The sequence below is a fragment of the Tympanuchus pallidicinctus genome, unplaced genomic scaffold (assembly GCF_026119805.1).
Source record: "Tympanuchus pallidicinctus isolate F22 unplaced genomic scaffold, pur_lepc_1.0 scaffold22, whole genome shotgun sequence".
NCBI lineage: Eukaryota > Metazoa > Chordata > Aves > Galliformes > Phasianidae > Tympanuchus > Tympanuchus pallidicinctus.
Genome location: NW_026294739.1, coordinates 16844884 through 16861924, shown reverse-complemented (window position 1 = coordinate 16861924; position 17041 = coordinate 16844884). Strand labels below are relative to the sequence as shown.

The 17041-nt window shown below is 40.5% G+C and overlaps 1 protein-coding gene across 3 annotated transcripts in view; it reads left to right on the top strand.

Moving 5' to 3' along the window:
* Window positions 1-165: 165 nt before the first annotated feature.
* PIK3CA (phosphatidylinositol-4,5-bisphosphate 3-kinase catalytic subunit alpha) overlaps window positions 166-17041 on the top strand; it is a 40845-nt gene continuing 23969 nt past the window's right edge. Inside the window, exons 1-6 of one of the 3 annotated variants that reach the window (XM_052686533.1) lie at window positions 166-302; window positions 9897-10037; window positions 10135-10338; window positions 11109-11257; window positions 14550-14964; window positions 16445-16654. In XM_052686533.1, coding sequence (XP_052542493.1) covers window positions 14613-14964; window positions 16445-16654 — 562 coding nt within the window. In that variant the 5' untranslated portion in view covers window positions 166-302; window positions 9897-10037; window positions 10135-10338; window positions 11109-11257; window positions 14550-14612. Of the gene's footprint in view, window positions 303-9896; window positions 10038-10131; window positions 10339-11108; window positions 11258-14549; window positions 14965-16444; window positions 16655-17041 lie in introns of all 3 variants that reach the window. The other 2 variants (XM_052686534.1, XM_052686535.1) reach the window with 2 other exon arrangements.

Below are 17041 nucleotides of genomic sequence, written 5' to 3'. Positions count from 1 at the left end.
ACCCTCCCGCCCCGCTCTCTCTCGGCGGCGCATGCGCGCCGCCCGCCGCCCGCCTCCCCCGCCTTTCTCTCCCCCACGCCCCCGCGGTTCCACTTCCGGCGGGCGGCGCCTTCCCCGTCCGGGGTCAGGCCCCGCCGCCTTCCTGTTATTGCCGCTGCGGGAGGCGGCTCGCCCGGGGGTGCCGCGCGGACTGCGGCGCCGCTTCCGCCAGCGCCCGGGGGGAGGCGGTCCGCCCGCTCCAGGGTCCCGCGGGGCGGCGCCCGGGGGCCGCGAGGAGCGGCGGGGGAGACCGCGCCCGCGAGGTGAGCGAGGCGGCGGCGGGGCCTGCGGGGGGGAAGCGCGACCCCCAGGCGGGGCGCTGCGCTGCGGATGGCGGGGCGGGTGCTGCGGCGTGCGGCCGCGGCTCGGGAAGCGGAGGAGCTGAGCGCTTTGTGTCGCGTTGCTGGGCGGAAGCTTCGCCTCCGCGCGCAGACCCGGGGTCCGCTCGTCGCCGGTGATGAACGCGAGAAGGCGACTTCTTGTCGGAGCTCGGGTATTTATAGGCTTCGACTGGCCTAACGCGAACGGCGTGCTCGTTTTCCCCGCGGGGCTGTGGTGCTGTTGTGGGCGTGCCTCGCGTTACTGAGGTATCGGAGCCGCTGCTGGTGTTGCTCAGAGTTCTTTTCCTTAGTCAGTTTTATCTCTTCTCGAAGGCTTTAAGGATCTGCTGCACAGCCATAGCCCCGCAGCACCGCGTGCTCGCAGCGCACACACGTGAGCTGTGTTTACAAGCGGGCCGTGCGGCTGCGGGGTGTGAGGCCTTTCTGAAGGGAGCCGGGGGTGCTGGACTGGCTTTGGGAGCTGAATTTCTCACTGCTTTAATGGAGAATGCCGAGTCCTGGCCTGTCACCTATTTGTACCCATACATTCCTAGCTTTGAGTGCCAACAAGTTTCCAAATTCATCGTGCTGGGGAAGTTCTTTGCTTTTGCCAGCATTACCTGAGTTCTGTAATTTATTCTCCTCACAATTAACTTACAGGGATGTTCTCGTAGCTTTTGCTTCAGTTCCTTCTATGCCCCAATTCTATAATGCAGTGCAATAATCAAAGTCCAGCTCTCACTGTGTGTAAACAACATGTGTGACCAGGAATATTCCAGTCCTCAGGATGACGGCTTTAATGGTTTATACACTGCAGGGAACTCACTGGATAATTTGTTCTGAAATAATGTTCTTTGTGAGGAGAAAATTTCACAATAAGTAACGTTGTTCTCCAACAGCAAGCTCTTGCAGAGCAGCAATTTGGAAGCATGTTTTAACAGCGTCACTGTGAAACCCCAGATCAACAAAGCTCATAGTGTTTACAGGGGAATTGGTGAAACCACACAGTGCTGCCTGTGATCTGGGAAGTGTTGTCTTTGTCATTAAGACAATAAACATAGCAGCTTCAGAGGCTTAGCTGGAGTTCTGCTGGGGCAGGTGCCCTGAATTTCAGGGGTGTGAACTTGATGCCGTTCTTATCAACTTGGAGACAATGTTACTTGTTTTTCAGAGCACTAAGCCCAGCCTACAGACCCACACCCAGATGTTTTAGCTATTCTGCTGCCTCCAATGCTCATTCAATTTGAATGGCAGAAATGTATTGCTTTTTGTTACAGCTTGCTTCTACTGATAATGAAACTGAGTGTTTTGGTTTCACTTTGTTTTCTTTTCTGGAGTATTCTTTGGAAAAGGTGGTGTAGCTGAGCTGTTTACAAAGCAATTGTGCTTTATTGGAAGTCATAAAGCAGTTCAGGACCTAGTTAACTATTTCTGTGCCAGTCAAAGTTAATTGCTCTCGGGAAGTAAGTGGGGAATAGTTGTTTCTGGACAGCTGTTGTAAGAAATTGCTGGAGGATTTGGAATAGGATTGATGAAAAGCAAAAGTTTTGTACCTTTAACCATCATGCTGCTTCACAAAACCAAGTAGTCTGTAAGAGCTTTCCAGGTATTGGAAAAAAAAATAATACCTTTGAATGGTGTTATCATGTGAAGAATGAGCTTCTTTCTGATCACAGTTGTTCCTTGTGTTTAAATACATGCTGTGCTTGCTCACGTGTCATAAAGTTTTAAACAACATCAATAGCCATAACATTACACTCAAAAAGAGATGCATGGTCTGTTACCTCTGGATGAATGGAACTAAGGCTTTCCATTTATTTTTAACTTTGATACTGAAGAGGAAAGAGTCAAAACTGATGCTATTTTTTCTCTTGTGGAATATAGTCAGAGAAGGAATATGAATTGAAATAATGCAAAGAGGATTTTAAAACATTGTAAGTAATGAAGCAAAAGTCAGTTTTATAATTTTGTAACTATTGGAAAACATGTGAGACTTATTAAATCTCCCAGATGAGGAAAAATGGGCCACATGTGTTCTGTGCATGTAAATGAGGTGGAGGAGGAGCGTTAGAGAGAGGAAGTGTTTGTACTTCCACAAACTGAAGGAACAGGCTGATGGCTTGAGGTGTCAGTTAAGGTAGGAGTTGTTTTTATACCTTTTTGGTCGTCACATTCTGTGCTTTTAGGAGTTGGTCTCTTCCTTTGGAAAAAAGACCTCTGGTTCCTGCAAGTAATGATACTTGCCTGAAATTGTAACTGAGGGGACAAGAGGCAACAAAATTATTTGTGGTAGAACTGGGTGGAGTTTTCTTTTACTCTGAATGTGTCCTGGCAAATAATTGTTACAAATCTCTCTTCCCGGTGCCTTCATCCAAGTGGGAGCGGTGCAGAGAGAACAGATTTGTTTCTCTTGGTGTTTGTTCGGATGCCAATCATATGTGAGTTGTTCTGAGTTCTGGATGAGCTCGGATAGCCTCCAGAGGTCCCTTCCAATTTGAATTATTCTGTAAACATACTTTTAAATGGTAAATGGAATATTATATGAACCAGAAGTAATATTCTGAAGTGTTAACTGTTTGTTTTCCATGTTGTGTTGCTACAGTTTAAAAAAAAAAAAAAAAAAACAAAAACAAAAAAAGTGGGGTTGAGCAGGTTAAGGATAGCTGAACTGTTTAAAAGATTGGACTTACCTTAGATATGTAAGCAAACCTGTGGAAATGTTGCAGATTGAGTACTGCCTATGTGAGGTTGAATCTGTTTTCTCTAAGCAGTGGTTTTCAACCAAGCGTTTTTATTTTATATAGCTTGCATAGGAGGTATTTTCCTAGTTAATTTTGGATCTCCCTTTGTGAAAGGCAGTGTAGAAACCATGTGTACTTCAAAGTAGTAGTGTGAGAGACAGTGGAAATAATCACTTGTTCTCTAGTAACAGTGTACTTTTCTCAAAGCTAATAAAGTGGGGAATAAAAGCACTTGGCAGGCATGACTGAGCAAGTACACTCACTGGGAATGTTTATGGTCTGTTCTGGAGAGGTTATGTCTGAGTACCTGAACTCTAGAAGTGTGGCAACAAAGTTCAAAGAAACCAACTTACCTTTGCAAAATAGGAGGAGGGAGAATGATGAAGGTTTAGTGTAGCCTTCACCTCTTTGGCATGTTGTTAATTTAGCAGTAGAAGTAAATTAGCACTGCTGAAGTGTAGTTTAAAAGCAGTTGAGTCAAGTGAAGAACTTCTGGTGTTTGGTGTGTTTTTCTTTTGTGCCCTGTTGCTTTTTCACCAGCAGTAGGTTAGGTACATGTCAAAGAAATCTTTTAGTCTGCTTTTTGATAAGTTTCCTTATATTAACTTTATCCTTGTGGGTTTTACGTAGGATGGATTTGGCAGTTTTAATTTAATTGGAAATTACGAGTAAAATAAATGCTGACAAATTGAGCTTTTTGAGGATTGTGAACCATGAAGCGTGTTTGTTGGATACAAGGGGTTTACTGAATTGGCCAAGACTTACGGTAAAGTTCTCTGAAACCGAGACAGCTGAGTCACATTATTGGCTGTACATTATGGCCCTTTTCTAAGGCAAAGAGATGAAAAATAATACACATACAACATGTTTCTTTACAAGTCCAAGCAGAAAAGAAAGGAAAAGGGACTGGAAGGTTGCCTCCTAGACTGCACTGTATTTCAAAAGACATATATATGTGCTAAAACTCAACTTTTTTCCATACTAATCGCTTAATGTGCAGGCTAGTCAGTCTTGTGCTAGTACTTGAGGTAGCTAATGGAGATAATACCTCAGACTCTTCCCAGATTTTAACTTGCACAGTTTACTTGAATTGTGATCCTTTCAGAAGCACAGGGTACCTGTTAGGATCCCAGTTGTCTGGCAAATGTCTTGACTGCTTAGCAGTGAGCCCTTGTGATGAGCAATACCTCTGCTGGTTTTCTTCAACAGAGCAACCTAGGTTGGTCTTCAAAATACTAGTAGTTAATTTAAAAAAAAAAAGAAAAAAAAAAAAGCAGTTCTTGAATATCTTCAAAATGCAAGAAGCATTGAGCAGGACTGAAATGTTTGAGATTCAGCATTTCGTCTGAGATGAATTAACCACAAATAGAAATACCTGCCTGTTTTCTAATTCAAGTATAACAGAACAAAATCTCTGTGCCCTGGGACTTAAGCCTCTGCCTTTCTAGAAAAACAATGATGCTGATTGCTGCAGAGATGCAGGCAAGCTAAGCACAAAACATCTGCAGGTACAGGCACAAAGAAAGGAATAATGAGCAGGGAGTAAGGACTGCTTTACCGCGCAAGTAAAGTGGTAATAAATTGATTCTCAGATTTTATGAAAATACTTTCTGTGGTGAGATATGTTGTTAGGAGTCTTTGGTGCTTGTGCTATTAGGTAACTTTTTATGAAGGCTGGAAAGCATTAACTGGACTCTTGACTACAGGCATAGCTTAAAAAAAAAATAAAAAAGTTAATGTTGATTATATTAACTTAAGAAGTTTCTAGATAAACCTCCCTTTGGGAAAGGAAGTAAATACTTCCATTCCAAATAGTATTCTAAAATAAGTACGTTGTGGCCATTAAAATGCTTAGACTATAAAATATACCACTTATTCTTCATTTTTGTGTTTATGTTCCCAGTCTGAACACAGTTACCAGCAAATGCTACTGCTGGATTTTAATAATGGAGAGTGAAAACTTCTACTGGGTTCTGAGAAGTTGATGCAGATGCTGAACATCCAGTTCTGCTTACCAGTTTGTGAAGATAGTCTTCACTGGTGGAAGGAAAGCAATTAATTTACTGCATTTTGTTCTGTCAATTCTGTACAATCTTCCATTTCAATGTCAGGTACTACTGAAGAGCACTTTTTGTAGAATCAAAGTGGTTTTCCCAAGAAAACTTTTAGCCTCTATCTGAGATGCTGTTGCTGTAGAGGATACACTTAACCAGTTGTGATTTCTTTTTTAGATGGTATTTAGCTAAAATGAAGCATATAAAGTGGACACCAGCATTTTAATTGAGTAGGTGAAGTTTAATTATTCTGCTTTTTAGTAAAATTCTCTTAAGTTATATTCTTCTTCATCTTGCTCTGAAATGGAGGATGAAGCACTCAGGTAGTTATCACTGCTCAGCAGTGCTCCCTTGATTTAGGTCTCCAGCTTGGAATGTTTTGACGTGTTGAGGAAGATGGCATAACTGCTAACTAGGGGTAAAGGATGTAAATGTGAACTGGGAGGCAAGAAAACTACCTGAAGAGAAGTAGAGCAAAACCTATTCCTGACTCTGGAGGCTTTGCTTAAATGTGTTGTCAAATTATTTTGCAACCCAGCTCTTCAACTCTTCTTTCACCAGCTCTTTTCCAAACCCTTTACTGTATATTAGCAGAGAGAATGATATCACAAGCAATTGCAAGGTGATTTGAGATGTGTAACCATCATTACAACAGCTTCATTTTGTCTTGATGCCCTGGTGTGTGAGCCATGATTTAGGTAACTTGCAATATGGTTCCTCTTCCCTAATTGGTGTTTTTTTATGGACTGGAATTAAATATAGGATACTTAACCTTGGGGTAGAACAGGACATCACACAAGCTTAATCTTCACTAGGTTGGTTTTTTTTTCCTAAAAGGAAGTTCTGTCACTGTAATGTATCCCTTTTAACAGAGTTCTGATTGTACTGATAGGCAACATGTGCTGTAGTGTCAAAGCATTTAATGTTATGGATATGAAAGTGACCTTCCAAGCAGGAGAGTTGAGAAGTCTTGAAATTGTTGCAGAGAAGTTGGTGGTATTTACTGTTCAAATGCCTCTGAGTTCATGTCACTTCTTAGGAAAGTTCCTGTTATTTGTACGTATCTATTGAGGCAAATATTAGCAGTTTCTTTCAGATGTAGTAAACATGAATGGGTGGTATCCTGACCTCATGAGAGAAACAATGTGGGTAGCAGCTTGGTGCATAGGAGAAGGAGATGCACTAACAACGAGCGCAGTGTCTCAGCAGCGCTTCTTTGCAGAACACAAGGTTTGCAAAGCAGATGTTTCTTACAGATGCGTACAGGAATGATGAAAATTTGATCAAAACAGGCTGAAGAACCCTTTGTTGCACTTAACCATAGCTGTTCTCATACTTCAGGCTGCAGCAGGCAAGGACTAATGACAACATAGTCAACATGAGTCATATGTTCAGGAAGAGCAAACAAACAAATGCAAATATGTTACTGTCTGAGGAATCATAATTGTTACCTTGGAGCTCAATGTGGAAGTGCAGAGAGAAGTCTTATTCAAGCATCATTGATGGTTTGAACAAGGATAAACCTGTGCTCCTTCAGGCTTCACAGAAACTTTGGGTTTATTTCCAGCTTAAATAAAGCAAGCAAATGTACTTACAAAATCAGTAATTCTGTCAAAAGAGTTGCCTCAAATAGAGACGCCCTCCTCCATCTTCTGACACATGTAGGTGCAGTGCACCTAAGCAGCCTATGAGCTTTAGGGGCACAGGTGAAGTCCCACAGGAGAAGGGATTGGTGTTAAAATGTTTCACAGCTGAACAGCGTCCTGCTGTGCTGCTCTGTGTGTGGGTAAGTACCGCTAGTCCCCATCTGCTGGTGTGGTGAGCGAAGATCCTTCAGTAATCCTCTACAGAAAGTTCCTGCTCCTTACCTATTAGCAGAGCTGTTGTTTATGGCTAAATAAATATTTAGTTACTCTCCAATGAACTTGTTTGTGATACGAAACTGGTCAGTAGTGTTTACTATTTTCAACTGATTCTCAAAAAGCCATTGTACTCTTCTGGGGTGGTTGTAGCTGGTGAAGAAGCAGGCAGCAGTTTCTGCAGGGAAGGGTTCTCAAGGGTCTGCATAGGTTTGCCTGCTGTCTTATTCTGCAGCTCTGTATCTGTGTAGGACGGTGTGCTGAGGACTGTGTTACTGTCTGCCTTTTGTAGAGCAAGAAAGTTTAGCTGCAGAATTGAGATGTATCACTTAGGGAGCTGTGCCTTTGTGTTAATTCCGTCATGAACTTTCCACAAATGGTTTTAAAAAGAGTTAGGAAATACCTCAGTGGAAAATGTGTGAAGGTTTTGTTTTTAGTATAGAAGCTTAAAGCAACAACAACAAAAACTCCCGTGGCTTTTGCTGAGGCACACAGTTCTTTGTAAAAGCTCTCTCAGAAGTAAAGCTTCATCCCATCTTCTGTTGATTTGTTACTTGCAAACAATGCTTGTTGTTAAAGGAAGCCATTAAGTCTACAGAAACCAAGCCTATGCTTCTACAAGTGCGTGGCTGTGGTGGTGAAGGTAGAAGAAGAGGAAACCTAACTTATATTTGGATTACAAAACAGAAGCTTCTGCGCTCCCATTCATTCCCCTATATTTAACTTCAGAAAATCTGCACAGTTTGCAGAAACACTGCCACCTCAAAACCTATTTATTTTACACATGAGCTGCGTTCTGGGTCTGGAGCAATTCTTTCAGTGTAGCAGAAACCTTTTATCTCTATTTACTATTGCTTTCAGCCTTGGTTCTAAGAAACGTTATGTGAATAGTATATGATATGTCATAACTCAACATCGAGTTTGGCTTTTTCAGCTTCTACTTAGAGAGGAAGGGCTGATGGGGTGCCTTTGCTGAGAAAAGGTAAATTAAAATTTATAAACAGAAGTTTTTATCTCAGCCCAGTTTTTGTAGGAACATGCATTTCCCAATGAGCTGATAGGGTGAGCGTTGCTGACTGACTCCGCTGTTACTTTTGCTTGTAGCAGAGCGGCAGGTCTGAGGACTGCGGTGCCTCCAGTCACTGTATTTCTTTCGCTGCCCTGCTAGGCGGGGGCAGTTCTTTTTCAACAGAACTAGAGGTTCATCTTGCTGCAGCAAAGGGAATTACTTCTAAAAGTCAGGCGTTAGGTGAGGGCTCGGCTGGAGGGAGTGTGCAGCACCTGGGCTCGCTCTGCTGCTCCTTGTCCTTGTCTGTGTGCCAGCACTTCCTGTTTGTACGGATTCTGTTTACTGTCTGGGTTCCAAATAGCCTGGGAAGGTGGGAGGATGGGAAGAAGCAGAAAGAAAAGCAAACAGCATTATTTAAGGTGGAATTTTGTATTTCTGTGTGTATATATATGTGCTAGCATTTGTTACTATGCAGCCCAGTGACACGGAAGAGTCTGTCCAGTGCTCTTGATGTTGCTCTGTACTGATTTCAAAAAAAAAAAAGACTTCTGCATACATAAACTGAAATTGAAGCTCTGGGTGTTTGTAGCAAGGAACAGAGAGGTGCTTTTACTTTGCGTTCTCTCTGAAGTTCTTGTAAGGAATGCTTGTCACCCACACAAAATAGATTATTTTTAAAAAGTAAAGGAAAGCCTTATTTCTACTGGTGGTACAAAGTGACTCGTTGCTCTGATTTTTACTGCCTAACTTCAAGGCTTTTGGCTTAAACAGCTCAGAAGAGCATGGGTGCTGCTCCCTGGGCTCCAGCACACAGCTGACCCTGACAGCATGGCTCTGATCCCAGCACTCAGATGGGAGTTCTTCCCATCCCACTGCTCCCCCAGCCATGAAGCAGTGAGTAATAAGTACATGAAGGAAGCATAAAGAGAAGATGCATTGCCTCACTAGTTCTTCACTGTGCTGTATGACTATGAGTCCTCTATAAATACAAGATCCGTTGAGGTAAAGCTAGAAATGGAATTCTTGAATGACTTGTAACTAAAAAGAGTCTTAATTCCAGGCTTTCTTTAACAAAGGAAAAGAAATCTGCCTTAAACTGGAAGAAAATGTTCTAGGACAGATGCTGTGCTCTTGGTATGTCACAGGCTCCCTAGGGAAAAAGCACTGTCATGGTGGGAGTTGCAGAGGTCACCAGCAACTTGCAAATGCTTCTTTCCTGTCATCTTGTTTTCATGGCTCTCAGATAGTGATGCTGTAAACAGTGTGCATGTGTGGCTGGGGGAGGCTGCTCAAGGGGGTATAGAAATAATGTAATGTCAAAACCCTAGGATTTATGAAGGTGTTTTGTTTTTCTTACAGGAAAAAAGAAATAGTAATACTTTGGGCTTTTTTGAAACCAGGCAAATGAAAAAACAACTGTTCATCTTGGGTTTTTTTCTTCTGATATCTGATACTATATCATTCTCAAGTAATTTTTCAGAATGGCCCAGCAATGCTTTGTAGTGAGTTCCTTTTTTTTTCTGGATGATCTCATCATTGGTATTACTTACAGTGTCTGAATGTCACTACAACCAGAACCCAAGGATATTAGATTCAGAAATGAAAAGATAGCTGCATGCAAGAGAACTTTAAAGAAACATCTAATAAAGCCTATCTTCTCATATGTAACTAAACTAAAGCAGAGTCTTAGTGAGATTTCCTCTTCACAGTAGGGAATGACCCTGTATTTCTTCTGTGCTGTAATTCTACAAATACCAGCAGTAATGTTAATTTTTCTAGCTTGGTGTAGAACAATGCAGAGGTGCTGCTTGGGGGTAAGGGGAGAGAAGTAGGTAACTGCAGCTAACATTGATATTGTTGCTTCTCTGTTTCAGAAGGAAACAAAACGCTGGGAAGATGTTTTTGGTTGTTAGATCCCTCTGCATGTTGTTTCCCTTGAGCTGCTGTTTGTGATCAGATAAGAAATTCTGCGTATTTGCGCCTCTTCTGTGGAAGGATCAAGACAAAAATAATACGTAAGAAATTCGCATACGTAAATAACACAGAAGAAATTCACACTCATTTACTTGCATTACATCAGTCTTCTCTTGCTTTCTGTTATGAACAAAGCAGCGCTGCTACTGTGTGTAACAGTGTTGTCAGAGAGGAGTTTCAGACATCTTTGTCTTCCTGGATTTTGGAGAAGTGCCAGCTTGGCAAGCAGGAAGAACAAAAGGACGGGACTGAAAATATCTCGGAGGCAGCCTCACCATCACCACACATCAGGTTGGGACAGCAGCAGAATTAGGCAAGCAGCCCGGCCCAGTTTTCTTCATGGTAAGCACTGGAGTAGCTGTTCTCTAAAGATGAGAATAAAATATTTTGGTCTTGAAAGTTTGAAATTTGGGGAACAAAATGGAATGTAGATTTTTTGGCGTTCTTGAGAATGTTACTTTTGCCACTCAACTTCTTTTTCATGATGTTAGTTTTGGGGATTCCATAGAATCTTTTTTTCTAAAAAAACAAACAGAAAAACTGTGGGGAAATAGCTAAAGCTTTGTTCTTCTACTGGTTTGGAACAGAACATAGAACTCACAACTGTGTAGTAAATTGGAATCTATAAACACAGTTGGATTGTTTAATGAGCAGATTCCTTTTTTTCCTTAGATGACAAAAGGGAAAAAAAAAGTCTAGAAGATGCTTCCAACTGGCAAAGAAATAAAATTTACATACCCATCTTATTGAACAACTTTTTGATACTGATGGTAGTGCAAATTATTATAAAACATTACTGCATCCTGTTTATGACAGCCATGTAATGAGGTTTGTCTTACAATTGGAAAAGCCAGTGGTCTTCAACTGAAGTGTAGAAGTCAGAATGGTTAATTCAGTCTCAAGTACGGACTGATAAAATTGTATTGAGTGTTTAGTCTGCCTTTCTGAATTGATTTTGAAACACTAGCTGATGTTTACAGCAATGCAAAATTATTCAGTCCTCTTTCAGTTACTGGAATGCATATCTTTTTGCATAAGCCTCGCATGTTTTATGCCTTTGATGTGGTGTTTCTGTACAGCTCATTTTTGATTCTTCCCTCTGTATTTGCTAGCTTTTTTATTAGGTGGTACGTAATAGGAGAATTTCCTACTTGCAAAGCCTGAAGAGTAGTACAAGGTGCTGGTGGATGACAGAATAAGTCTCCTAAAGTGAATAAAATGATTTAGATTTTTTTGCTGGACTGGCCCACAGACTTGCATGGTGAGTCTTTATATCTGCTTTGTAAAACATCTTTATATCTGCTTTGTGTTAATGTTAGGTGATGCTCCTCTCTTTAGAGAGCCATTCCACAGGAAATTTACAAAATAGGGAAGAAAATCATGTTAACCATGTTACTTAATAGCCAAATATTGTCATCCACCTGAAGTTAGTAGAATATTTGTGGACAGTCTCTGCAGTGAAAATTAATCTAATCTGTAAAAATCAATGTTCTCCTAGAAAGAAGGCTGTCTGGATTTTCTAATAGAGGAGCTCATGCAAGATCACTTCTCTGTTGTCATTTGCTGTTTTTCATGATGTGGATTCCATTTGTACGGAAGGATAACAGTCCTTTTTAGCATAGAACTGAGACCAGCAGAAGACTCTTGAGAGTCTTCTGACAAAATGCTGTGTGCAAAAATGCTTGCAGTGGAAAAAGCACTGCCAGGGTGTCCTACTGGGCTGTAGATGCACGAGGTTTTTATGTGATAGTGTGCCTGTAACAGCTGCAGTAGGCTCAGATGTCTTTAGGAAAAATATATGGGCATTTTTGACTAGAGTTCATTTGTCCCAAACTAAGTCTGTATATGTTATGAACACAGAACGTGTTATGGTTAGGAACCTCTGTTAACTGGGGTGTGGTACAGCTCTTAGTGAATTTTTCCTCCACTGACCTCCATTCCTCAGAGGGAAGGAATTCTCAGAAGTAGTAGCAGCAAACTTCAGTGTCTGGTAAATATTTTCAGAGTTAACATACTTGTATGTCATGGAGAAGGCATTAGAAAGCTAACTGTAGCCTGCAACTGAATAAAACAGTCAACAGAATGAAGTTCAATTAACTGTGCTGTCTCAGTTCTCCATGATTCATTATTGTGTGGTGGTAAATCCTCACCGTACTGGGGTTCATCTGAAACATATTTTGAAGGCCTGTGTCTTAGAATTCCTTTAACTAAATTTTGTAGTTTCACTTTATCATATAAGAAAATAGATCATATAAATCAGCATGATAAGTGTATCAAGCAAGTATAAGTAAGTATTTTGGGAAATCTGCTGATGAACTTCCCTCTTTCTTCCTCCATATATATTGATTATTTTTGAGTTTTAAAATTCAATCTGTTAGGTTAGTAGCTTAGCAAGGTTAGCGATGGAGAAGATGCTTAACACATCAGGAAGGCGGTAATGAGTTCAAAAGGCTGCAGTCTGATCTGCTGATGCCTTCAAGCTTTTCTTTTCTGACAAAGCTTTTGGCTCAGGAGCAAGGTTTTAGGTATTTTTGGATTGCAGGTGTGGTGCAGTGTTCATTTGAAGTGCTTGCATGGAGCCTTACTTGGATCTAAATAACATCTCTTCAGAATTCTCTGAAAATTATACTTCGACTGTCGAAGAACATAATTGATTCTCTTTATTCCAGGCAGCCTTCCAGATATGGAGTGTACACAGCAATGCAAGCTGCCAACTGTACTTCAAAACTGTTTCTGTTTATGTTTTTGCTTTCCAAATCCAAACCCTGGAGGCGTGCTTACATGCACAAGTGAATGTGCACACAGCGACTACACACAGACCCAGCACGTCTGTTACCCAATTTAAAACAAAAGCTGCTCTTCTGGGGCAGTTGCTCTTAAAGGCAGTGTAGATATTTGGGCTGTCCTTTTTGGTCCATTTTCAAGCTTTTAAAAGAAACTATCTTGAGCTGGCACTTTACTTTATAATCTTTTCAAAAGCCAAAGGTTTACATTTCTTTTGAAAACATGATGTACAGAAGGATTCAACGTGTGCGTGTGTTTCACAGTTTTGCCTGTTTCTTTGTTGGCAATTATTGGTGGGGAGGGAGGGAAGGTTGGCAATGAAACCATCACTTCTGAAGGAGAGTTAGCTCAGCACTGCTGCAGTAGTGCTTTCTGCCCTGTATAGATCCCGGTGTTCACCTCTGTCTCTCAGTAAGGCAGTTCAAACAGTGGAAACTAAACCAAGAGGGGCAGAGTGAGTAGTTCTTCGCCATTTTAATCCAGCTGAGCCTGCAAAGAGCTGGCTTGGGGAGTGTGGGTGCCAGCATGATGTAGAATGAGAACACCTGCCTTGGGCAGCGAGAAGATGGGCCCTCGTGACCATCAGCTCAGAAAGGCCCAACCAGGGTTGTGGCACCAAACTTAAAAGACTGCTGGTAGAAACTCAGCCTGTGTTGTGAATACTTAACTTGATTGTGGTCCTCCTATATTATTGTTGTTTGTGTATGTGGACAGAAAAGTTCTTACGACTGCATATTCTGGCTTGGTATTTTAATGCTGCTATATACCTTAACAGTAATGTGCTTTTTATCTATGCTTGTAATTAAGAAGTGTAGATAAAAACATGTTATTTTAGATAGTGTCTTGCTTATGCTTTACCTTATTAAAAAAACAAGATGCCATTGAACCTTCTCAGTATTTCTTTTTATTTGTAGGCTGAGTTAGCAGTAATTCATGGTTTTTCAAGTTGCTCTGAATGGTTCTATCAGGGTTCATTTGTAATGTTTTGTCATTGAAAGCTTTCCTGGTTTGACTCTTCAAATACACTGTGAGTGTGCTTAGAACTTTCCATTTCAGCATCTGCTTTGCTGAGACCATTACAATGACAAGGAAAACAGCTCCTTTAAGCTGCTTTTCAAAAAGAAGTCAGTAGCATAGTCCCTTAGTCCTTTTAAATACGTATGAAGTGTTAGTGGAAAAGCATTTTTCTAAACCTGCAGTGTCCCTTTAGTATGCTTTGCTGATAATTTTAAAAGTCCAAACTGCAACTACAAAGGAGGGGAAGGAAGGAAAAAGAAACCCTATTCCTGCTGAGTGTTACTTAGGAAGCAGTGCATTTGGGAAAATATTCTTGTTCTTCTGTATCTTAAGAACTGCAGTGTGGTAAAAGTGGCCATAATTCAGGAGAAAACACTTCAGAAAAGTAGTACTGAAGAATAGGGGGATTGTGATTATTTTTTATGTAAGTATGTGCATAGCATGTGGCTTTTGGAATAACAGCCTAGTAGTTTCCTAGCCCTGTGCTGTCAGGACTCTTGGCTAAGGGAGGGAGCATAATGGACTGTTATTTAGGAGTCTGGTATTGCCTTTTCTTATGAGGAATTTTTCATAACACAAATGCTGAATTTAATGAGATTATTAGTAATGCACTGTTTGAGATCTGAGTAACATATGATGACCTCGAAGTATATGTCTGTGACTGTAAGAAATGTTTGAAAAGCTTTGATCTGAAATTCATTCTGATGCTTGTATTTAAAATACTAATGTTTAAATCTCTGATTTTTATGTAGGTTTAACTCATACGAATCACTGCTTGAAAAACTTCAAGTACAAAATTATTGAAAGGCTTAAAAATGCCTCCCCGACCATCATCTGGTGAACTATGGGGCATCCACTTGATGCCCCCGAGGATCCTTGTGGAGTGTCTTCTCCCAAACGGAATGATAGTGACTCTAGAATGCCTCCGTGAGGCTACATTACTAACTATCAAACATGAACTTTTTAAAGAAGCCAGAAAATACCCTCTCTATCAGCTCCTTCAAGATGAATCTTCTTACATTTTTGTAAGTGTTACGCAAGAAGCAGAAAGAGAAGAATTTTTTGATGAAACACGGAGACTTTGTGACCTGCGGCTATTTCAGCCTTTCCTAAAAGTCATTGAACCAGTAGGTAACAGAGAAGAAAAGATACTTAACAGAGAAATAGGTGAGATTATCTGTATTTAAACATGGCTAATCTGCTTAACTGGCTTCTCCTCTTCGAAATAGAAAACTGGAATCAATGTGCTGTATTTGTTACCTTTTGCTCCGTCTATCAAATGTTACATTTCAGAGTTGTTGCACCAAATGTCCCAACGTGTTGATCATAGTTAAGCCAATATTTGTAAACTATTCTTTATTTCATTCACACATGTATATTTATATATATACAATTGTATATAGGTTAGTAGTGCATATTTTTGGTAGTCACCAGTTAACAGGATTTCATATTAGTACAGAGCAAAGCCTTTTTGTACTTGTTTTATTTGGGAAGCAGATCTTGATTTGTTTTGAATTCTACAGAACAGTGGTAACTAAGGAAAGGTACACGAGGGTTCAATTGCAAATATTTAGCTACGTTTGTGGTGGTACAGTTTTTAATACTGCTTTGTCTTGCTTAGAGTGCAAAATCTGAGAAACAAGGTGTTTTTCTTTCCCCCTTCCCTTTCAGACAGAGCATTAGTAGCTGTGGGAAGGGTCATGATAAAAACACCTGAGTATATTGTTTTGAATCATCTCTGGGGAAGCCCAGAACTTTTCCATTATCCAGGAGGCACAGGAAAGCTAGCATGTGTTTTGGTATCTAGGTTAAGTATCTACATTCAGTTAGTGCAAGGATGCTGTCTTTCTTAGTTTCTAACAGGTGTATGCTGCAGTGGTGGAGACTTATCAACTGGAAATACTCGTTCTGGGGTGCTCCTAATTGTTAAATCATTTAATAGTTGTAAATGCATCATGGGTAGATTTCTGTTTTGTGAAACATAGCCTGGTCAGAACTCAGGGAGAGTAGTGGCTACCTGACTGTGTGTGGAGATAAAAGTGAAAGTTTTCAAATTTGAGCATTCATGCATGAATCATTCATTAGGAATGTAATCTAATGAAAACAAATGTAGTTAGACTTGAGACTGAAGAGTTGAGAGGAATAGGCAAATCTTTGCCCAAGAGTTAAGTTCATTATTTCTTAGGCTGCTATGGGAGCTCACAAAAACATGTGAAGACCTGTCATTGAGTTGTAAGCAAAGCTGATTATGGCTCTAATAGTTATCAATGATCCTGTCAGAGTTTTAGAGAAAATCAGGCACCACAGCTCTTGTGGTCCACTCAAAAAACTTTATTTGCTGACTTCAAAAAAGTTGATTACTGATTCTTTTCCTCCCTGAGAGTTATTAGCAATGAAAGTAGTAATTTGAGGTTTGCAGGATTTTCAGTGAAAATGTATCAGGCTTCTAACCTTTTTTGTGATTATTGCTTTGTTCTTGAATGACATAAAAACAATTTGTATATGAAGTGGAAGCCAGTGGTTAACACAAATATTGTAGGTTGTATTTTGCTTTAAATGTATTTTTTTCAAGCAGTGGTAGAAGGAATCTTTAGTTTAATTTAGTTATCTGTTGTAATTATTTTTCCATGCTTCTGCAACATTGTAGGTTTTGCAATTGGCATGCCCATCTGTGAGTTTGACATGGTTAAGGATCCTGAAGTACAAGATTTCAGAAGAAATATTCTTAATGTTTGTAAAGAAGCAGTAGATCTTCGAGATGCCAATGCTCCGCACAGTAGAGCATTGTATGTCTGTCCTCCAAATGTAGAGTCTTCACCTGAGCTACCCAAACACATATACAATAAACTAGATAAAGGTAAGATAAATATTTACTGTAGGCACAATATTTTTCTGTGATTGAGATTAAAAAAAAACACAACTGGTGACTTAAGCAAATCACTGATTTATGTAGTATATCTGATACACTGCAGCATAACCCTGAGCTGTTCAGAAAAAGTTGCTTAATAGAATGTAGGTTCAAAAGGCGAGCAGCAAAACTTTAAAATTACTTTTTTGCTATTCTAGTAAATTCATGGAACAGTTACTACTGTTTTCTTGAAGGCTGAATGTTTGATACGGAGGTTGGTGGCCCTGCCTGTAGTAATGGGGTTGCAGGTTGATTGTCCCTGAGGTCCCTTCCAACCCAAGCCATTTTATGATTGTGATTCTATGAATTGTCAGTAGTATTTGATGTATAACATTC